This window comes from Lycium barbarum, chromosome 1 (assembly GCF_019175385.1).
Source record: "Lycium barbarum isolate Lr01 chromosome 1, ASM1917538v2, whole genome shotgun sequence".
NCBI lineage: Eukaryota > Viridiplantae > Streptophyta > Magnoliopsida > Solanales > Solanaceae > Lycium > Lycium barbarum.
Genome location: NC_083337.1, coordinates 156405622 through 156427269, shown reverse-complemented (window position 1 = coordinate 156427269; position 21648 = coordinate 156405622). Strand labels below are relative to the sequence as shown.

General features: G+C 36.8%; 2 protein-coding genes across 6 annotated transcripts; one reads left to right on the top strand and one right to left on the bottom strand.

Annotated features, from left to right (window-relative positions):
* Positions 1–6103: 6103 nt before the first annotated feature.
* Positions 6104–11252, top strand: LOC132599166 (ABC transporter I family member 17-like). Of its 2 annotated transcripts, XM_060312426.1 has the most exons (5): positions 6137–6294; positions 6390–6527; positions 6769–7101; positions 10270–10457; positions 10564–11251. In XM_060312426.1, the coding sequence occupies exons 3-5, from the start codon at positions 6798–6800 to the stop codon at positions 10816–10818; spliced, it is 747 nt and encodes a 248-aa protein (XP_060168409.1). In that variant the 5' UTR covers positions 6137–6294; positions 6390–6527; positions 6769–6797; the 3' UTR covers positions 10819–11251. The 2 variants fall into 2 exon arrangements, with proteins under 2 accessions (XP_060168401.1, XP_060168409.1); XM_060312418.1 differs by lacking the exon at positions 6390–6527 and having other exon boundaries at positions 6104–6294; positions 10564–11252.
* Positions 11253–11302: 50 nt separating this feature from the next.
* LOC132599148 (serine/threonine-protein kinase BLUS1-like) lies at positions 11303–20904 on the bottom strand. 4 transcript variants are annotated; one of them, XR_009566774.1, is made up of 20 exons: positions 20411–20903; positions 18781–19035; positions 18266–18390; positions 17988–18032; positions 17798–17879; positions 17638–17706; positions 17395–17565; positions 17207–17272; positions 16325–16393; positions 15860–16030; positions 15724–15782; positions 15472–15642; positions 13371–13465; positions 13158–13255; positions 12418–12540; positions 12287–12335; positions 12155–12216; positions 11930–11991; positions 11686–11844; positions 11304–11610 (listed from the first exon to the last, which is right to left on the bottom strand). XR_009566774.1 is itself a non-coding variant. In XM_060312399.1 (19 exons), the coding sequence occupies exons 1-19, from the start codon at positions 20606–20608 to the stop codon at positions 11784–11786; spliced, it is 2010 nt and encodes a 669-aa protein (XP_060168382.1). In that variant the 5' UTR covers positions 20609–20904; the 3' UTR covers positions 11303–11783. The 4 variants fall into 4 exon arrangements, 3 of the variants coding, with proteins under 3 accessions (XP_060168382.1, XP_060168389.1, XP_060168370.1); XM_060312399.1 differs by having other exon boundaries at positions 11303–11844; positions 13371–13444; positions 20411–20904; XM_060312406.1 differs by having other exon boundaries at positions 11303–11844; positions 15472–15600; positions 20411–20904.
* Positions 20905–21648: the final 744 nt, after the last annotated feature.

The following is a 21648-nucleotide window of genomic DNA, read 5'->3' as shown; positions in this document are numbered from 1 at the left end:
TGTCGACGGGCTCCTGAGATGGATAATGAGAGGGCACCTGAGCTGGCCCCTCAACGCTCTCCCGAGCAGGCTCCTCAGCGGGCCCCGGAACTGGAGATGTAGATGGTGCCAGAGCTGGAGCTAGATCCTAAGAAATGAAAAATTATATAATAATTAGTATAAGTATTTTAATTTGTTAAAATAATTATTTCAAACACTTACATCTTGGCTCCAGCTGTCGAAGTTCAGGAATGTGTAGTCGTACTCTAACTCCCTGCCACCCTGTAGATCACTAACTGGTGGCTCACCCTATGGATGACTAACTAGTAGCTGCACATGGTGTGCCTCTAATGATGGCCACTCTAGGTGCTTTGAAAATAGCTCCACCGGCGTATATAGAGGTGTCGACGGGCGCTCTGAAGTCGACGGATGCTACTGGGCTGAAGCGGGAACGATAGCATGCTCATCAGGCTGATCTACTAGACAGAGGCCTCCTCCGCCACTACCTCGGCCACAACCCCTCTAGCCCCACCCTTTCTGTCCCTACCCCCTCAGCCACCAGCCCCTTTAGCTCCACCACCTCGACCACCAGCCCCTTTAGCCCCACCACCTCAGCCACCAGTCCCTCTGGCCCCACTACCTCTGACACCCCACCTCTATCACCACCGCCTCCACGAGCACGACCACGATCACGACCACGTGCTAGAAGGGCCTGATACGGGATATTTGGAACATGCTCATGGATACGTCCGAGCTCTTGTGATTGTTGCATACCACTATCGGCTAGCTGAACCATCCAGGCTGCGTATCCTGCTATCTCGGGGGAATGCATATGGCCCATGATCTCCCAGCTCATTGTCTGTGCGGTCCGTAGCTGCATTTGTTTGCAAATATTAATGATTGGATAAATTTGTAACGTAATATATAAGAAGATTAATTAAGTTTAAGTGGGGTAAACTTACTAATGCCTCATACTGTCCCGCGAGTGCTTCATATCCTCAGTTCTCTGCGTGACGCGTCCTGGGGTAGTCAGTCAAACTGCGTGTGATCTGCCGGTACCACTCTATGTACTCGAGGATCGGAGTCGTATGTCTAACCACCGCTAGCGACCCCATCCTATGATCCCAACGATGGAGCTGCTCTTGCATAAAGGCCAAGAATGCAGCATCGACTACCGCATACTCGTCCCGCGTACAATAGTCGTGCTCCCAAACAACCGACTCAGGTATATTCTGTACATGCTTGAATTGTCGTAAGACGCGATGGGGCACGTGATCCTCAATGATATCCATGTGTATCGATGGACACCGTGACTTCCACATGTGCTCACCAGCCCTATAAAACACCGGCAACTGATCCAAAATCTGGTCATACGGCCTCCGTATAAAAAATTGTAAAAAAATGAATTAGTAAACAATACAAGATAAAAATTATAAAAAAAAAAAGTAAGATAGTAACCTACAATGTCCTCCGTCATACGATCTAGCTGATCCCTGAACGAAAGAAGTCTGTGGTGCGTATCCACATCTCGGATTATGCCTCTCGTCCATCTCCTAGCATAGGGCATGCCCTCAGCAATAAAGTCAGGCCGAGGGTGTGCAACTACGATCTGAAAAGGCCTCATCCTAGACCACACCCATATCTGAAAGGGTTATTAAAAGAAAGTTTTATTAGTCGTCATTTCAAAAAGTTATATTTAGAATAAAATTACACACACTTAAATATATTAGCTAGAGGAACACGTGAAATCCGCCGACATCCACACGCTCGCCCGCAGAAGCTTGACCTAATGATCGATACAAGTAAGCCAGAACAGCAGCTCCCCAACTATAACATCCCAACTCGCCCAGATCCTCCATATATAGCAAATACCGTAAGCTCACATGGGAACCTGATGTGTTTGGGAACAAATGCCCCCGAATATGATGAGTAAGTATAGACGGGCACGATGATCGACCTGCACCTGAGGTGTGTCCTCAGTAATAGGATGTTGGATGTCTATGAGGCACAAGTGAGTACAGACGGCAACCAACGACAACCGAGTCTGTCCCCAGAGATCACGCTCCCCTGGCACGAAATTAGTAAGCCTAGTCAACTCCTGCCGATACGGTTTGAGCTGCTGAGGCTCCTCAATGTATAATGGGCGTCCATCTACGTGTATACCATATATGATCTCCACACCCTCAAAGCGTGATAGTGGCCTCACCAGTACGGAGATGAAATATGTGGGTCTCTGGTCGTCATCGCTCAATCATGGCCGTTACAAGAGCCCTATCATGCTGTACCCGACCAATAGCGATGCAAAAGTAGATACCGCCCTGATAAAGTATATCTAATACGCGACGATGTGGAGGCCGAGCCCCTAAAAGATCCCACGCATATTCTACCCTACGGGAATAGAACAACGTACTGGAATCTATCTGTCACGCCCCGAACCATGGCCTGGGCGAAACACTGCACTCGGTGCCTTACTGTATGTGACCGAGCGAATCACATTGCTTGCTGAATCATCATGAGGCATAACATGAGCGGAATATAACGTGAATGCATGATGAGCCTTTATAAAACGTAGTAAGTCATAATACTTAATAAAAATACTTATTTAAACATGAGTGCGGAAATAACATGAATGAGCCAAAATGGCTAAACCACTCCGGATGTCTGACATAACATAACTGACTTGTCTAGTCTATGAAACCTCTATCATGAGTCTGACTGGAAAACATACTTACTGGGACAAGGCCCCTAGCATACCTTAGATGCATAACTAATCATAAAACAAAAGTTGACTAAACCCTGAATGAGATGGGGCTCACCAATAAGCTGATACGAATGCTGTCCTACTGAGCAGATGTGTCGTCTTATATATCAGTACCTGCATCGTGAAATGCAGGCCCCCGGGCAATAAAAGGGGACGTCAGCACATTGAATGTACTGGTAAAGCAACTGAAAGAAATAACATAGGATATGGAATAACATGATAAGAACTGAAACTGAAAACCTGGACATGAGCATGAGCATGAGCATGGGTACATATATATATATATATATATATATATATATATATATATATAAGCAAAACATGATAAGTAGGGAGAGCATTTCATAAACCGACATGTGATATCACCACGTGGGTACGTGGAGTCTGGTACCTCGCCGGACCAGCAGAGCCCCCATACCTTGCCAGGGTATAACGTGGTATCATGCCTGATGGATCCATTCAGTGTAAAATTAAGGTATCGTCCTATCTGGGCGGAGCGATCCTTGTCCTACGGTGGCTACGTAGTTTCAGGCTATCTGAGCCTTCTCGGTAATTCGTGCAACTCCCAAAAACATGAACATAATATAGTTGGCTAAGAGCCCATGATTTTCGTGAATTAACTTGTACTTGTCTTGCAATCATGATTTCACGAAATAACTAGTAAACATGGTTTCATGAAATAACTTGTAAATATGGTTTCATGAAATAACTTGTATTTAGTATGTATGTATGTATCTTGTATCATAGCATGAAAGTAATTATATAATATAGTTGCATGAAAACTTGTACACATGTAGGATATTCATGAAATAATCATTTTTATTTAAAAACATGCATGCAAGAACCCATGGAATACGAGACATGGGTTTTCATGGATTACGGAGGGATTCTCAATAATCATAAAGAAATATTAAGAATTCAATGATGGAATTATAATAATTCATACATAATATAATCATGGACATGTACCTAGAGTTATCATGAGCATGGTATAGAAACCCTAGTTTTAGTAGAGAATCATAATTTATGGATTATGAGGCGTGGGGAAGAACAATGATGTTCCCACACGTAGATAGTAACTCTACATACCTTAGTCGCTCCAAAACTTAAATTAAAGACTTGAGCTTTGAAGAAGATTTCCAAAATCTTGAATTCTTGAACCTTGAGATGGGTTTTCTTGAAAACCCTAGTTTTAGAATGATAATTTCTTGTTTAGATTACAAGGATAGGTATTATAATTGAGTTGGAATAATTAGAGTAGGCTTACCTTGGTGTTCTTGATGATAGAAGAGGGTAGGAAGTCGTTCTAGAGCTTGAAGGAATGAAAAATAATGATTTGAACTGATATGGACGAATATATACTGTTCTGGAAAAATAAATTTTTCGGCCCAGTTAAATACTGGCCGTATTTCAAAATACGGGCCGTATTTTGAATACTGGCCGTATTTTGAAATACGGACAGCACTGCCTCTCTTCAGTAAAATGGTCATAACTCTTTGCACAGATGTCCGTTTGACCCCCATAATATACCGTTGGAAAGGTATTTCAAATATCTATAACTTTTATGAAGGAAGTTTTCCCAAATTCCAAATACGTTTTGAAATACGGGCCGTATTTTGAAATACGATCCGTATTTAACCATTTGACATCAAATTGCCAAATTCCAGAATGCTCAGAAATCCTTGGTTTCAGTTTACGACTTGGATTACGGGCCGTATACTGAAATATGGTCACTGTTCATGGGCGTAAACCACTATCTTATAACTAAACAGGGAAATTTCAATTTCACATTCTTTATTTGATTTTCTAAGTCTAGGATCATGGTCAAAGCTTAGGTTAAAGGTTCGGGGTGTTACACTATCAGCTTATTCCATAATAGTTGGGACCTATGAGTAGCCTGTAGATAATGTAATAAAGTATCGAGGGGCCACGGATGAAGAGAGTTGGGATCCATGGAGGTGTCGTAAATGTATTAATAATTTTTAATTAATCATTAACATGTAATATTAAGTATGTAATCCTTTATCTAAAAATTATACTAACTAACTAATCCTTTAACGGAAATTATATTAACTATTTAAATTTTCAAATTAATAATTGTTAATTAATTATTATACTAACTATTATTAACTAACTAATATTATATTAATGATATTTTTAATCTTAAACTAAGGATGTTCAATCCTAAAATAAGGATTAACTACAATTAACTAACAAATATAATATTAAGGATATTAAGGTTTAACTAGTTCTAATTAACAATTACCACTAATTAGCACATCAACACATAAAATTAGATTAACACATAAAAAAATTAAATTAGATTAACACATAAAATTAGATAACTAATTAGCACATTAATAATTAACATGGATTAAATAATTTTACAAATAAATAAATTAACAAATAAAGATATTATTAGGAGATTAGTATATTTTCCTATAATCAAACAATTAACAAAAATTAAAGATTAACATATCATTATCAAGTAATTAACAATCAAATAATTAACAAATAATTAAAGATTAACATGTAATTATCAAGTAATTAACAATCAGCTAATCAAACAATTAAAAAATAATTAAAGATTAACATGTCATTATCAAATAACTAACAATTAGCTAATCAAACAATTAACAAATAATTAAAGATTAACATATCATTATCAAATAATTAACAATTATCTAATCAAACAATTAACAAATAATTAAAGATTAACATATCATTAACAAATAGCTAATCAAATAATTAACAAATAATTTTTTTAAACGAAAAAAACGCATTAGACAACCCTATTGCGCGCTGTTTTTTGGCGTAATATTTTTTTTCGAAATCCACAACTATTAAACATTAATCATACTTTGGATAATAATATGTTTAACAATGTAATAGAAAATTCATAGTAAAATACCTAGATTAAAGGTTATTTTTGAGTTTTTGAAATCGAGTTCTACGCCGCTTTATTCTGAAATTCAAGCTTATAAACTTGTTCCTTGACTTGAATATATCAAGAATATTGACTTTCGGGTTAAAAAATAACACGAAAACGACATTTTTGGAAGGTGGGACCTCCGCCTTTTCTTGTTAATGGCGGTTTTTTTTTTAAATTGGTGGGGGACCAATCGGGTGTGGAAGATGGTGGAGCGTTTTATTAAATGTCTTTTGCGCACTAAAAGGCACTTCTGTTACTTTTTTTTTTTTGCCGGTATTTATGTTTCCAAATTCACTTTTTGAGTCATTTAAGTTGCGAACCCTAAAAGCAATTATTAAATCAATTAATATTGATGACATGACTTTACTAAACTTTAGGACGAACTAGGGAAGGTAGATTTGTCCTATAAGACTTTAAATTATCACTATGGCACGAGTTATAACTCAAACTGACTATTTAGCATCCTTTCATTTAACTTCTAGTTTGCAGATAAATTGACAACTGAATTAATCTCAGCTTGATAACTCATATACCATGGAGATATCACAAGTTTGGAGCAAAAGTAATCCTGATGGTTGTAGTCCTCAGCTCGATAGCTTACCCTCCTTGGAGATTTCACAAGGTTCGTTGAAGCAAAACTCATCTTATCATCAATATGATTCTAGTCCAATAATTTTTAAAAAGTTTTATTTATCCATTTCGTGATTATTTTTCCAGTTTTCCACCCTTGGTTACCTGATTTGGGTACCAACTAATTTGGGTTCGCGCCGAAAAGTTACAGTTTGGAGGTAAAATACTTCCAAACAAGAGTGATTTCATTCCCAGAATATGAGGCCTCTAGTTAAGGATCAAGAGGTATTACTACCCCAGCACAACCTTTGGTTGTCATTTCAAGATTCCCTTTTTCTATTTGATAATAGTTGCGTCTCAACCAGCTTACATGCACATCAACTAATACATCAACTAATTCCCTGCCACCTCCTACGGTCCTACCATACTTTTAGTGTTCATCAAAATGCTTAACATTGGATTTTTTATTTTCTGCTGAGCTAGTCAAACTATTTTGCTGATGAATATTTTGAATGATGGTGAGCAGGAGAAAGAGGACATCTTCTAGCAGTGGAAATGACTGAAAATGGATTAAAGGGTGAAGCAGAAACAAAGATTCAGGTTAGGGGTCTGAACAAGGTATCGGATAAGGGAGATTTTATACTGAACAGTGTCAGTGTTGACATACCAAGAGGAATAATCATGGGGATCATAGGCCCCAGTGGTAGCGGAAAATCTACGTTTTTACGAGCACTAAACAGATTGTGGGAACCCCCTAAGAACACTGTTTTTTTGGATGGTGATGATATTTGTGATCTGGATGTACTCTGTCTTCGTCGTAAGGTTGGCATGCTATTCCAGCTTCCAGTTTTATTTGAAGGTATGGTTACAGTACTTCCAATAGAAATTTAGGATCCACTATGCTTTATTCAATTGCAATGCAAAATCAACTAGGACAGTATTTGCATTTTTTTTCAACATAATAATGTACGGTCAACTAGAGACGGATCTAGGATTTTAAGCTTGTGGGTTCCTAGTAAAATAAATTCATATGTCATAATAATCGAACAAATTACATGAAGGAGAGCTTAGCGAAGGAGAATTGGAAGTGGTTTGAGGCTTTATTTTTTTTTAATCATATCACTCTCATTTCACAAGTTCAACCTATTTAAAAACAAAAATTTAATTTAAAATAAATAACTAAACTTAACAAATTAACTTCTAAAATAGAATATCGAAAACCAAAGAATTAGATAATGATATCAACTATCAACGCAGAGGGTGGGCTAGCAACATAGAAAATAAGCAATATAAGAGGAAATTAGGATGTGGAAGACACTAGAAAAATAGAAAATAAACGCAAAATATAAGAGAGAAATAAACAAAAAGAGAATGTGGGAGCAGAACCTAAGGGAGTGGGCTGGAAGAAGAACTAAAACAATATTTTAACCTTAAAAACCGTGTTTAGCGGGAATCGATCCCGTGCATAATGGGCAAAACGCAATTCTGGGGTCCCTTTCTTGACGTTGGACCATCTTGCTATTTTAGTTGTGGGTCGCCTACTCAAAATACTGATCTGCTTATTATATTTTTTCAATGTGATTACAAGATCTACATTGCGTTTCCTTTCTTGTCGTTGGACCATCTTGCCATTTTAGTTGTGGGTCGCCTACTCAAAATACTTATCTGCTTATTATATTTTTCAATATGATTACAAGATCTACCAGGAGCCCACACCCGCTACTGTAGATCTGCCCCTGCGGTCAACTTGTGTGCACTTCGATTCTTTCATCGAGTATTTGTTACTGTTCTAGAGGATAAAGTTAAATCATTTCCTTGGACTTAATATTGATAGTAAGTCAAAACTCCAACTATGAGTGAAATGTGAAAGAATCTGGTCATCCAACTTACAATCTATGCGTGGAGTGCTCAAGATGTTCTAAACCCCTTTGAAAATCCTTTAATAACGGATGAGGGATGAATGTATTTTACCTAACACCTCCGGCCCGTGTAACATGATTCTAGGGATTACACGTGGATTTGATTTTTTTTCTTTTTTTCCTATTTTGTATTAAAGAGAGAAGGCTCAACATGATTAGTGGGCCTTATAAGAGGGAGACAAACTAGGCTCAGTAGGCTATTGAGTAGGCCTGGAGCAATTCTGCGAATTGCCCTTCTTTTGGGGATGATCTTTAAATTTTGCCCCTCATATTTGTGGTCTTTAAATTTTGCCCTTCGCTTGAATACCTGAGGTTCTGAGTTCGAACCCCCGCTCAGGCATAAAATAAAAAAATAATTTCGCAAGGCAGGGCTGGGGGAGTGTATGCCGGATTCGGCATAAAGTCCTTAAGGAAAAACTAAAGTTATGCCGAAGGGGACATAACTTTTCCTCAAGGCATAGTTTAGTTATGCCTTATGGGGCAAAACTTTTCCTTAAGGAACTATGCCTTATGGGACAGACTTTTAATTAAGGCATAACCAAAAGTATGCCCCATAAGGCAGAACTTTTTCTTAAGGTATAGACTTTGCCTTATAAGGCAAACTTTTAGTTATGCCTTAAGGAAGAGTTCCGCCTTATGTGGCATACTTTTAGTTATGTCTTATGGGGCACACTTTTAGTTAAGGCATAACTAAAAGTATGCCCCATAAGACGGAACTTTTCCTTAAGGCATAACTAAAAATTTACCTTAAAAATTAAAATAAAATAAAATATATGCCTTAAGGCAAAGTCTGCCCCCTCCGGCATAACTTTGGTTTTTCCTTAAGGATTGTATGCCGGATCCGGCATACACTCCCCCAGCCCTGTCTTGCGAAATTATTTCTTTATTTTATGCCTGAGCGGGGGTTCGAACCCAGAACCTCAAGTACCCAAGCGAAGGGCAAAACTTAAAGACTACAAATATGAGGGGCAAAATTTAAAGACCACCCCAAAAGAAGGGCAATCCATGCAAAAAAATGATGTTAGTGGCTCAACGGGCCTAAATTAAGAGAGAGAGATGAGAAGCCCACAGGAGCTCCATCAGTTGAGTTGAGAGAAAGATCAGAGCAATAGAACACGAAGAGGGAAATGGTTATGTGAGCAAGGTTACCAAAATTTGGCTAAATTACCATGTGAAAGAATCTGAATATCCAACTCAAAACCTTAACCCTCTATTTGGATGGTTGTTTCTCGTGGTTCATAACCTTAACCCTCTATTTGGATGGTTGTTTCCTGTGGTTCATTAATGTACAGTATGGTATGGTACAACATGGTGTTGTATTGTATTGTACTGTATTAATGAACACAATATTTGGATAGATTGTATCGTTTGTTGTGGTTTAATAACATTTGTATTGTTTGGTTTGACTGTATGGTACTGTATAATAACTTGTAAGTTTACTAAAATACCTTTAACTCTTAATTAGAAATTAATTTATATTAATAAAACTCAGGTAAAGAATAAAATAGAAACTTTAAAAAAATAAGTAGGTAGTGGGTGGGGGTGGGCGGTGTGAGGTGGGTGGTTGTGGGATGAGGATGGGGGTGAGTTGTTGTGGGGTGGGGTTGGGCGGTGGTGAGGGGTAGTGCGTGGTGGTTGGGGTGGGGTGGGTGGTAGGGCGGGGGTGGGGGTAGGGTGGATGGTTGAGGGTTGGGTATAATGGAAAAATGAAATGCATAACCACGGAAAAACCACCAAATCCGTGGTTACAAAAATTGCGACTTTTCACGGTTATATAACCATGGAATGAACCACGGTTTTATAACACCATACCACATAATTTTAAGAACAATGAAAACAAATATAATTTCATAGAAAACCATACATTAATGAACCACGGAAACCACCATCCAAACAGGGGGTAAGATTATGGGTGGAGTGACCAGGAAAATTATAAACCCCTTTGGAAACAGGCAAATATATTAACAGCAAACACAATGCAGCGACCCTCATATATACCATATAGAAACAGCCATAAACTAGACAGTCTTGAGCTTGACCAATTTGAAAGATCATACTTTGTGCCTGATACAATCTCAATGACTGATGCTTAATTAATGAATTTGTAGGTACAGTGGCAGATAATATACAATACGGGCCAAAATTAAAGGGAAATAAACTAAGTGACAACGAGGTTAACAAGTTGCTGACTCTAGCTGACCTGGACGCATATTTCTTCAACAAGTCAGGCGGGGAACTATCTGTTGGTCAAGCACAAAGAGTCGCACTTGCTAGGACCCTAGCTAATGAACCAGAGGTGAGTGAAATACAAATATAAGTCTGCGTATGTTTTGCAAATTAAAGGAAACTTTAGTGAATCGACTGGAAAGAGGACTCTGACGTTTTATTCCATCTTTTCCAAGGTTCTGCTACTGGATGAGCCAACTAGTGCATTAGATCCAATATCAATAGAAAATATTGAGGACGTTCTTGTAAAGCTGAAGGAGGATCAGAAGATGACAATTGTGATAGTTTCTCATAGCATCAAGCAAATACAGAGAATAGCTGATGTAGTGTGCCTGCTTGTTGATGGGGAGATTGTAGAAATTATAAAGCCTGATCAACTCTCTGAAGCTAAGCATCCAATGGCACTAAAATTTCTTCAACTCAGCTCCTAGTGTTCTTCATGCGAAAAGTAAAATCAGGCAAAAATATAGTTGTAGCTGGTGGCCTGCCTATATAATCCCACTATTTATGAACGGTTATGTTATGTGCAGTTATCTTCTAGGTGACTTGATAATTAGTATATATATGTTAAACCCAATTAAGAACTAGTTAGCAACAAACCAAATGGGCGACGCACTTGACACTTCGCCTATTCAAAAAGTGTCTGAGCATACCTACTGAGTACTTAGTAAACCAATATGCACTTTTCTGTTGAAACCACAGTGCTTATCTGAGGTTTAGCAACTGAAACTACTTGTATAAATACGTTTGATATGTACATTTGCAGTAACAGTGCAAGAATGATGCGATTTCCTTCATACTTGATCATCTTCTCCTCCTTCAATTCCTGGTTCAGTTGGACGTATCATCTCTTGCTGTCTCTTAATTATACAGGTATGGAGTTGGATCATGAAGACCAGGATAACCAAGATCAAAAAACCAAGGATGGTTAGATAATAAGAAACAATGTCCCACTCGGTTTTAAGAACATCACACGCTATGAAATAGATAGCTAAAATGACGTGCTAATGGAGGACTTCAATGTATTCAAGTATAGTCAGATCCATCAATTCTTTTTTATTAAAAAGTACTTTAAGTTACAAAGACTACCACCCCCAACTACAATCTTTCCTATGGTGTAACAAAAAAAAAACAGCAAATTCTTGTTAAGGTTGTAAATAAATATATGAATCAATATCACTAAGTATTATATTCTCTAAACTTCAGCATGTACACGAATCAGCCTAGAACAACAAGAACAATCAGAAACAAGTGAAAAAGGAAAGTGAAAAAGAAAAAAAGAAAAAAAAACAACTTACCCCCTCCAAGAAACAAACTAATTGTACGGAGGAACAATTAACTATGATATCTCATTTACAAAGTCAGCTATCTCCTTCTACACTTTGATGTAGAAATGTCACTTCGAGCTTCTATTTTCTGCTTTATATTTTTGAAGCTCTTCCTGTGCGCGCTCGAGCCTATATATCAAGGAAATAGAAGCTTCAAGACCACTAGATATAATTGCCAAAATACACATGCAATATTAATGTATAATCATAATACCTCCACCGTAAATCAGCATTTTCACGATGTAAATCCTTCTCCCTCTCAAGAGCTGCCTCCAACTACGTAGAAAGAGAGAAGGATGTCATATAGTATGTTGGATGCCCCCACAAAAATGAAGAAACGAGAGAAATTACAAACAGTAATTCCTGGTTTGAGATGCCAAAGTCACTAATATAGTTGAATGTGCAGAGGATGTTGCACAAGATTAGTACAAATCCGTACCAGTGATTTCTCTACTCCAGCTGAATTTGATGGAATGCATCCCGCATCCATTGCAAGGTTAGCTGAACAGATCAAGTTAGACCTTTTATATGGATAAGAAAAACGAAATTCTAGAGGCAAATATTGCCGCACCTGTGGAGTCACCACGGGTCACTTGTCTCATTGCACTAAGAATACTCTCCTGTTAGAATAAAATCAGTTTCACAAAGTTTCTAAGCAGAACAGAAAATCTTAGCAAGTCATAATTCTAGATCCATTCTTACTCTTCCAATAATAGTTGCCTGTAAAGCGTTTTGCAACATTGGAAATATGGACTGGGAAGAAAGATTTGCTGGTGTAGGATCAGGTGGTAATGGTTGAGTGGCAGCCAGATTTTCTGGAGTCACCTGTATAATCCATAAATTCTTTTTGATAAATACAATAAAAATGGGAAAAAAAAAAAGAGAGAGGATAAGATCAGTGGTTTACTAGACTTCTAGAATTATCAACTTGGTTTATGTTTATAGTCCTTATCTCTCTGTTTCTAATTCATCATACATTAACAAGCAATCTGAAACTCTATCACTGCATCAATTACTCAATCCCAAAGCTCAAATTCCAAACTATTAAATAATTTGATGCAATGTTATTAAACAGCCCTGAAGAATGAATTAAATGTTACTATAATATCAGTGGAAATTCATGAAGAGACATACTTGTCACTGATGAGAATGACATTAACTACTACAGAACTCAATGATATGCTTAAAACTTAAACTAGCAACGCAGTCCATATTAATGATGAGAACGATATTAGCCACTACAAAACTCAAGAGATTCTTGAATACTTCGAACATCCACTAAAGCAGAGACAGCAAATGAGATTACATATCATCTCTGTTCACAAGCTAAGAAACTATGTATTAGAGAAAGAACAAATGACATAGAGAGATATTCACCAGTTTAAGGGATATTCAGCAATAGCATTATTACTAAGAATAAAAGTTAAGCTCTATATATTCACCTTTTCCACATCAACATTCTCAGAGGTAACTTTAAATCGTCCCCTCTGCTGAACAACTTGATACTTAGTCTTCTCCTCAAAATCTTCACTGCTACCGGCTATATACAGTCTTTATTTAGCAAGCAAATATTAAACCAATAAACGCAAGAATGTACTCAGATGAAAGTGTGTGTTCATAAGATCAATAATACATGCTGTATCATTATAACTTGCCTGAAGTTCTTGAATGTTTAATGGATGCTTCAGCTGGCAAATCATTTGCTGTTTGAGGAAAAGCCACATTGCAACTGGATACGTTTTGGGATGAACTTTTATCACTCAACACAGAAAAGAAAAGACAATTTTAAACTCTGCAGAAAATGGTTGCTTATCAAACTAAAGAAATAGGCAATTACGCACATGGAAAATGACTTCAAGTAAAGGGAATTTAGAAATCAATGTACTCAATTTGTATACTAATAAGAATTTCGCAGTTCACAAAAACATATCAAAATAAATCGACTAAAGAAAATTGTGAATAAATTGTCCCAGGCATTTCACTCTTTTACCTACTTAATTGCCTGAAAATCGGTAATTTAGTAAAGAAATTAGCTTTAATCCAATGAAAATCAGTCTGGAAAGTATCTGAGTTTCAGTCTAACAAGTGAAGACAATTTTAACTGAGAATTTTCTGATTCTTTAAGCGTTCGGTTCACCCAAATGGCCTCCGATTTGCTACCTATTCATTGTAGAGGTAGATCAATAATTGGTAAAACCTTCTTTTTCATTGTTCACAATATCCATAATTAGTTAGTATATCTCTAATTATGGAACATCCGTATGGAGATCTATCAGGAATCTTTGGTCTAGATTAGCAAGGACTACTTGTTATGAGGTGGGAACTGGTACTAAAATACTATTCTGGAAGGACTTAAGGATTGGATAGGAAGCTTTGATGCAAGCTTTCCCTGATCTGGCTAATATCTGCACTAACCTTGAGGTTACAGTGGCTGATAGTTGGTCCCCTCAGGGATGCAACATCTCTCTTAGGAGGCATCTGAATGATTGGGAAGTAGGCAGGTTTGTGGAGCTATTGCAGGTGATTGGTGGATTCAAAGACACTACTACAGAGGATGACACCATTAGATGGAAGCATGAGAAGGATGGCAAGTTCTCTGTGAGCAGAATTTATAGGTAGGAGGTTTCCAGGATGCATCAGAACAAAATAGGTCCATGGAGGCAAGTATGGAAAAGTATGGCTCCTACTAAAGTTAAATGTTTTGCTTGGTTAGTAATAAGGAAAGCTTGCCTTACTCATGCGATTCTACAGAAAAAGGGAATGTCATTTGTGTCCAGATGCATGCTATGCAATGAGGCTAGAGAGACAAATTCTGTTTCTCCATTGCAAAGTCACATCTCAGCTTTGGTCTTTATTCCTCAGTCTAACAGAGACCAAATGGTCAATGCCAGAGCACACAGCAGACCTGTTAAGTTGCTGGATTAGGAGAGAGGGAAGCAAGACACAGAAGAAGTGGTGGAGAATAATTCCACACTGTATCTGGTGGACTATCTGGAGGAAGAGAAATGGGACAAGCTTTGAAGATAGATTCAACAGCATTCTGAAAATCAAAGGGAGCTGCATTGCAACTTTCTACTTTTGGTGTAAAGAACATTGTATAGAAGATGCTGAACAGCTAGTGGATCTTTTGGGTTTACTGTAATTACTTACTTTCTTCTTTAGCTTGTTACTACCTTTTTGGAGGTCTCTAGCATATCCTTAATGCTGAGGAATACAGCATTACCAGTTTTAAAAAAAAAACATGATATATACATTTTTTGAGACACTTAATCACAAGGCTTGATGGTGTTAGAGCCTTAGAGGTGCTCGAGGCTCACAAGCATCACAAGGAGAAGGAGTTGGTAGTAAGACATTGTCGCAAAAGGGATATGAAATGTGGTAAGAAATCCACAAGCCAGCCATACACTGACTTCCCCAATGTTGGAGTGAGCAATTCGGAAAATATATTTTATTTCCTTATCTAACAAGGAATGGAAATTCAATAGTCACTTGCATCCTCTATTACCAAAATTAAGGCAGAGTACAACACCCTGCCGATTCAAATGTACTAGTATGAGAACAGAATCCCAGTCAAAGTATTCACTTGGAGCAACAAAGAGCTGATACTTAATAAGTCAAGAAAAATAAAATGCTGAAGATAATAGATGCTACAGCACAAGGTTTAAAATTCACATGGAAAATGTTAGCTTCCTTAGACAGGACATACACCACCTCGGCGAAATATTCAAGAGGGTTTTGAGAAAATTAATATCATACCTTTGACAAGAATTTATGGGCATGCCCTCAAATGTTTCTGCATGAGTCCCTTGTTCACCTTTTCCTAGTAAATTCCTCTCCTCATAGCATGGAGAAGAATTTTGTGAAATTTGAGCTTCATGGAACGAACTAGCAATGCTTAAATCATCATCAGACTTCTCAAATTTAGCTCTGAAAAGTATAAATTTGGTAGGTCCTTTGAATTAGGAAAAAACTTGATACAAGAAGGTGAGAGTCTCAACATAAGTTTACCTGGTACAAGCCATGGTCCGCTCGGCAGGTGAAGGAGGAGCAGATGCATTGTTATCATCCTGTTGAAAGATGTATTATTAGGAGGAGAAACCCAAAATTGCTCCCTATTATATAAAACCAAGGGACATAGACATACAAATCCTGTAGCATCTGAACTTTGACTTCCAAAGGAGAATTGATGCTGAAGCTTTGGAAGTGTTAGAGAAGATAACTGATATTGAAGCCGGTTTCCTTGGTTCTCAAGCCCCGGCAGAGCATTTGTACTATCACCTTGGTCATTCTCACCAATAATTTCCTCATCTGGAATCTAAAAGTAAAAAAGGAAGAAAATAAAAGGTATTGTTCGCAAACTTGCATTCATTTCCCTTGCTTTTAGGAGAAAAAATCCAGAATGGATAATCCAGATGTGAAATAGTTTTGTAGCAAGTTGCCAAGGTGAAAATTAACATTTAAAAGACTAAGACTAATTTATGCTTGAGAAAACTCAACCGCCCCTATGCCCTCTTCGCATTACATGCATTTCTCATCGGAAAATCAAAGGATAAAGCACATATATGAAGATATTATTGGTACAAGTGCAATAAAATATAGATTCAAATACCAAGGAAGCCTGTGCCTTCAAATCTTCAAGATTGAAGCTCCAGCCGCTAATCCCACGTTTATATTCATTCTGCACATGATGTTGAAGCAGAGTAAGGTTCAATTTTAGCTTAACTACAGGCCAGAAATAGAGGAAAATGGCAGGGAACAAATACATTTTTAAGTTCGTTTCTTATCTTTGCTTTTAAGCAAAATTCTCCCTTGTTCCGGACATAGTTAAGTTCTTTTCTGTTTTACTCTCAGCTAGAAATTGTATTCTTACAATTACAAATCTCTGTCTGGGTTGAATTATCATATCCAAGTTCAGAAAGGCTTTTCCCATGAAGTGCCAATCCTAATATTCTCATGAAGCTTTTTGCTGGGAAAACAAAGGTGGGGGTATTGTTTAAATTCCTAGAAGTAAATCTATTGAAACTGTGTGGAAAATGATATCATTTTAGATATAAAACATACCAAAAGAATATGTAGGGCGAACTAAATATAATCCCTCAATATCTTTTCCCAGCAAACTGCCTGTAACCTGTTTTATGTCTACGCCAAAAAGTATTGCCTAATATTCATCTGGTATATCAAATCTAAACAGCATAGATGAGATGCAGGAAAAATTAATTAAACTGCATTAACCCAGTGAGTTGTATGAGTTACCCACTTGTACTTCTGGAAGCACTTTATATAAAAGGAACCATCTTATAGACTAATGCTGGATACATACTCTAGAAAACGATGTGTATACCATACCATATATTATTACTCATGCACGGCTAATAATCCTTATGATTATAGAATCACAAATGCCACTTGTAATATATTATATCATAGTAAACATATATAAAACCATCAGAGTCTTCTACTAGTGATGTGGCTATGGTTATGGCGCAGCAACCTGTGACATTTCTTCTTTCTGCCCATCTGGTATCTTCTTTTGTGCTAGCATGTCTTCTTCTTTTCTCTACAATTAAGAAAAGGTTTTTGTTACCATAGAAATACTGAGGCAATGTTGTCATCTAGATGGAACATATATGTCCTCAAAAATGAGGGAATTATGAATCTTATTGTGGAATGGCGACAGACCTTCAATTCTTTCATGCGATCGCCAAGAGCTGGCAAGCCTTCCAACAATGTTCTTGCTATATAATCATTGGACCTAGCTTGTTTAAAGAAAGGATGCTTCAACAACTTTTTGGCTGAGGGCCTTTTTGTAGGATCTTTTACCAGGCAACTAGCAATCATTTGCCTAAAGGACTGAGAAGGACAAAGATTGCACAGATGTTAACAACATTATTGGAGGATAAACATTAATGGTTTGATAAATACCTTCGAGAACTTCCTGTCCCTCTCAGAATCAAGGCGTGGGGGGTCATTTTGCAATGTCATTAGCAACACCTGCGAAGTGAAAAATATGCAATGCGTTTGTGGTCAAAATTCAGAAAGGTTCCACAAGGAAAGGAAATATAGAATGTCACTGTCAGTGTACCTTCATTGGAGGGTATCTTGAGAAAGGAGCATGTCCATGAGCAAGCTCTAAAGCAGTTATGCCAAAAGACCAAATATCAGCTCTGTGGGGAACCATTGCAAAATATATTTTTTAAAATAAAATACTTCCCATATACTGTATAAAGTAATAATTAGGAAAAGCAGAATATTAAAAAACAAAGAAATGTTACTTGCAATCGTAACCATGCAATTGCTCCATGACCTCCGGTGCCATCCTGTAAAAGAAATCTCAAATTACGGAGAAACAACAACTTGTACTTTGAATCAGAACTTATCAATATTTTTAATGTCTAAGTTTCTGAATGTGCACATTGTAAACTCATATCTATTGCAACATATGTTCATTGTTATGTATAAACAAGCCAATGTTCACGCTTATCAACTATTATATACATTGCATAAGCTGAATAGAGAAAAAGACAGAAGCAATCTCTGGATTAAAGCATACCAACAAGGAGTTCCAACAAATGTATTCCGCAGACGCTGCCTGTCACCTGAATCAAACAAGTAGGCTGATACGCCAAAATCTCCCAACTTTATTCCACCATGTGAATCAATGAGAATATTTCCAGCCTACAATAACCATAAAAATATGGTGACTTCAAGTTCCAAATGTTCCAGAAAAGTTATCGTCCTGAACAACTTAGTGATGTTTAACTGTCCATGTGGTTGCTAAACTACCATTAGGGGTTAAGAATTTGTCCTTTGTTATATTTGCATGAGATGTAAAACACAAAAGGTATCCTAAATATTCTTCTTTGATTCCATGTCCAAACTCCATAGAGATCCTCAAATGAGATTAATTAACAAGTTGCAATGGAAGTCCAATAGACGCCTTATGTAATGCAGCACAAGAATTCTAACAATGAAACCTCATGCATGAAGATGTAATCTCATGAAATTCTCAAAAACCGGCTGCTGCAAAAAAAACTAATAATGGATTTTTGTAACAGCTGGACTTACTTTGACATCCCGATGAATATAGCCATGATCATGAAGGTATTCCAGACCCTTTAGTGTTTCACGTAAAACTGTCGCAATAACCACCTCTTTAAAACCATCTGGATAAGCAGCCTTCAGTATGTGGAGACAGGAACCTCCAGCCATGTAAGGCATGACAACCCATAGATTGTAATCAGAGACAAAGGAGCAGTGTGATTTTAGAACATTGGGATGGTCAACTAGGACCATTATTTGTGCTTCCCGTGACACACAGCTCTGGATATAAATGTGAAAATGAATTCAACCAATTGTTTCTTCATATATTCAAATTATCAGCAACCAGAACGCAAACAAACTGATAATATCTAGAAATCTAGCATTTTCGAGAAGTAAATATTTCATAAGATTATTCATCAAAAGATAAAGAAAATGCATCACATTCAATGCTCACATTTCACCAAGATGATAAGAACTCAATAATTATAGATTGGCAAGCTAGGATTCACCTGGAAAAGCAAAGATCAAGGAGCTTGTTCAAGGTGATAATTGCAAAACAGAGTTTTTGATAGCACAACTTATTCTTCTAATCACGGTCTCAATAGTAACAAAGGCAAACATCTTCAAGGTGGGAACCTTACTTAGACCCTTCTACCAGGTATAGGATAAAAGTCATAAGCCTTATCAATCCCTTCTTTTGAAAAGCAAAAATTTCCATCCCAATTTATGTGGCACCGTTTTACTTGGCACAAAGTTCAAGGAAAAAAGGAAGACTTTTGAAATTTGTGGTCTAAAACAAACCTCAAACATTTGTGTGGCTACAAATCATTTCATTAAGGATAAAAGGGGATTTTAAAGTCAAGTTATTTCTAATAATAGAAAGGTGACATTATTTTTGGGACTGGCTAAAAAGGAAAGTATGTGACATAAATTGGGACAGAGGGAGTATTATCTTGTAATAACTCAATGGAAAAGCTGAATATCCCTCCCACCATGGATATAAGACCTCTATGAATAGTCAGTTCAGCTATTTTCAGTACTGAAAACACAAGTTGCTAGAACTCAGTAAAACTTCAGAACTCAAAGACTGCTTTTAGTTCGGCCATCCATAGGCATTTCAATGTGCAGCAATTAACATCTGAAATGTTGTGATCACACACAAAAAATAAACCAAACAAAAGACTAAAGTATTGTGGAGAATGAGCAATCTGACGTACATAAAAAAAAAAAAAAAAAAAAAAACTTTGTGACCGAGGTATTAAAAATACTACTAACAAGCATCCAGTACTTCATATTGTTTTCAACATTTAGAATTACTTTAATCAATTGTGACAATTAAGGCAATAAGTACATAAAAACAAGAGATAATAGTCAGAAATACATCTGAATTATTATTTTTTTCGCGAGTTTCACACCCCAACTATCAACTGTTCCATTTTTCTACCTGAATTACCACCATCTATGTATTAAAACACACCTTAACTATCAGATGTGTTTTAATACATAGGATGGAATAGCTTGGGTATTTGAACCTGCGACCTCAGTGTACCCTTGGGTGCATAAATAAAAGGTGAAACTTGCTGACCAAGGCATTAATTCTTTTCAACGTTGAGAATTAATGAATAGTGAGAATTGAGGCAAATAAGTAGGGTACCAGATCACATTTATCACGTTCGAAATCAAGGATTTTGATGGCAACGATCTCATTGAGAGGAATACAAAGAGCACGATGAACCAACGCGCTAACACCTTGCCCTATCTCCTCATAAAGTGTATACTGTTCCGATCCAATCGGATATATTGTTCTCTTTTCACTTGACTTCTTTACTAACGTACCACTTTTCTTCTCCATTATTCAAACACTCTCTACGTCCTTCACCTATTGAACGTCAAAAACCACACAAATCCAGTTGGACTCGATTGTATGTATAATATTATGGACAGAAAGGGAAGCTTAGAAGGGAATTGATTAATTCTCGAGAGAGGGTATTTGATCGGCGCTAGAACAGGGAAGGCGTTTGCATACATGAATCCCGCCACCTGTGTTATATATATATATATATCCCGGTAAATTAGGTACACACATTCCTTCTTAAGGTATAACTCTCCGTCAAAAGAGTTACTGTATTATACTCTATCTCTCAGTTTTCCATACCAATTTACTTTTTGGGCTTTATAGTTTTGTAGTTTCTACTTCTAAGTCCATATTTGCCCTTACGCCTTTTAATATTACTCCATCCGTCTCAATTACTCCATTTGTCTCAAATTATCTGTCATGATCACTAAAAATAACCGTTTTAAATTACTTGTCATTTTAGGAGTTCAAAGACGCAATTAGTATTTTTTCTGTTTTGCTCTTTATTAGAATTTTGTCGTAAATGAAAAAATGACACATAAATAACTTAGACATAAATAAGGGCAAAACAGTCAATATCGCTCTTAATTAATATTTTTTAAGGGCCGTGTAAAATAAAAAGAGACGGGTAATTTGAGACGGAGGGGTATGTGGTATATTTTTCTTTTTTAAATTAATCTTAAAAATAGTTTGTATTTATAAATAATTAACTTTTATATTCTCATTCTATTCTTAATTAGATGATTTATAAGTAAACAAATATTTTAGGCGATATGCAAGATACAGGAATTATAAGATTGTATCAAAACGTAAGAAAAATCCTATATTATAATTGATTTAGTAGAACATTTTATATTTGGACTTATTACTATAATAGGTAGGGTCATAGCCCGTAGGATATTAATATATTGGACCTTTCGAAATTAGATTTATTAGTATTATTGGCCTGCATATATTGGACACATATTATATGGGTAGGGTTGAATAAAAGGTATAAAAAATTTGAATTTTCGGATATCCATATCCATATCCGTAGT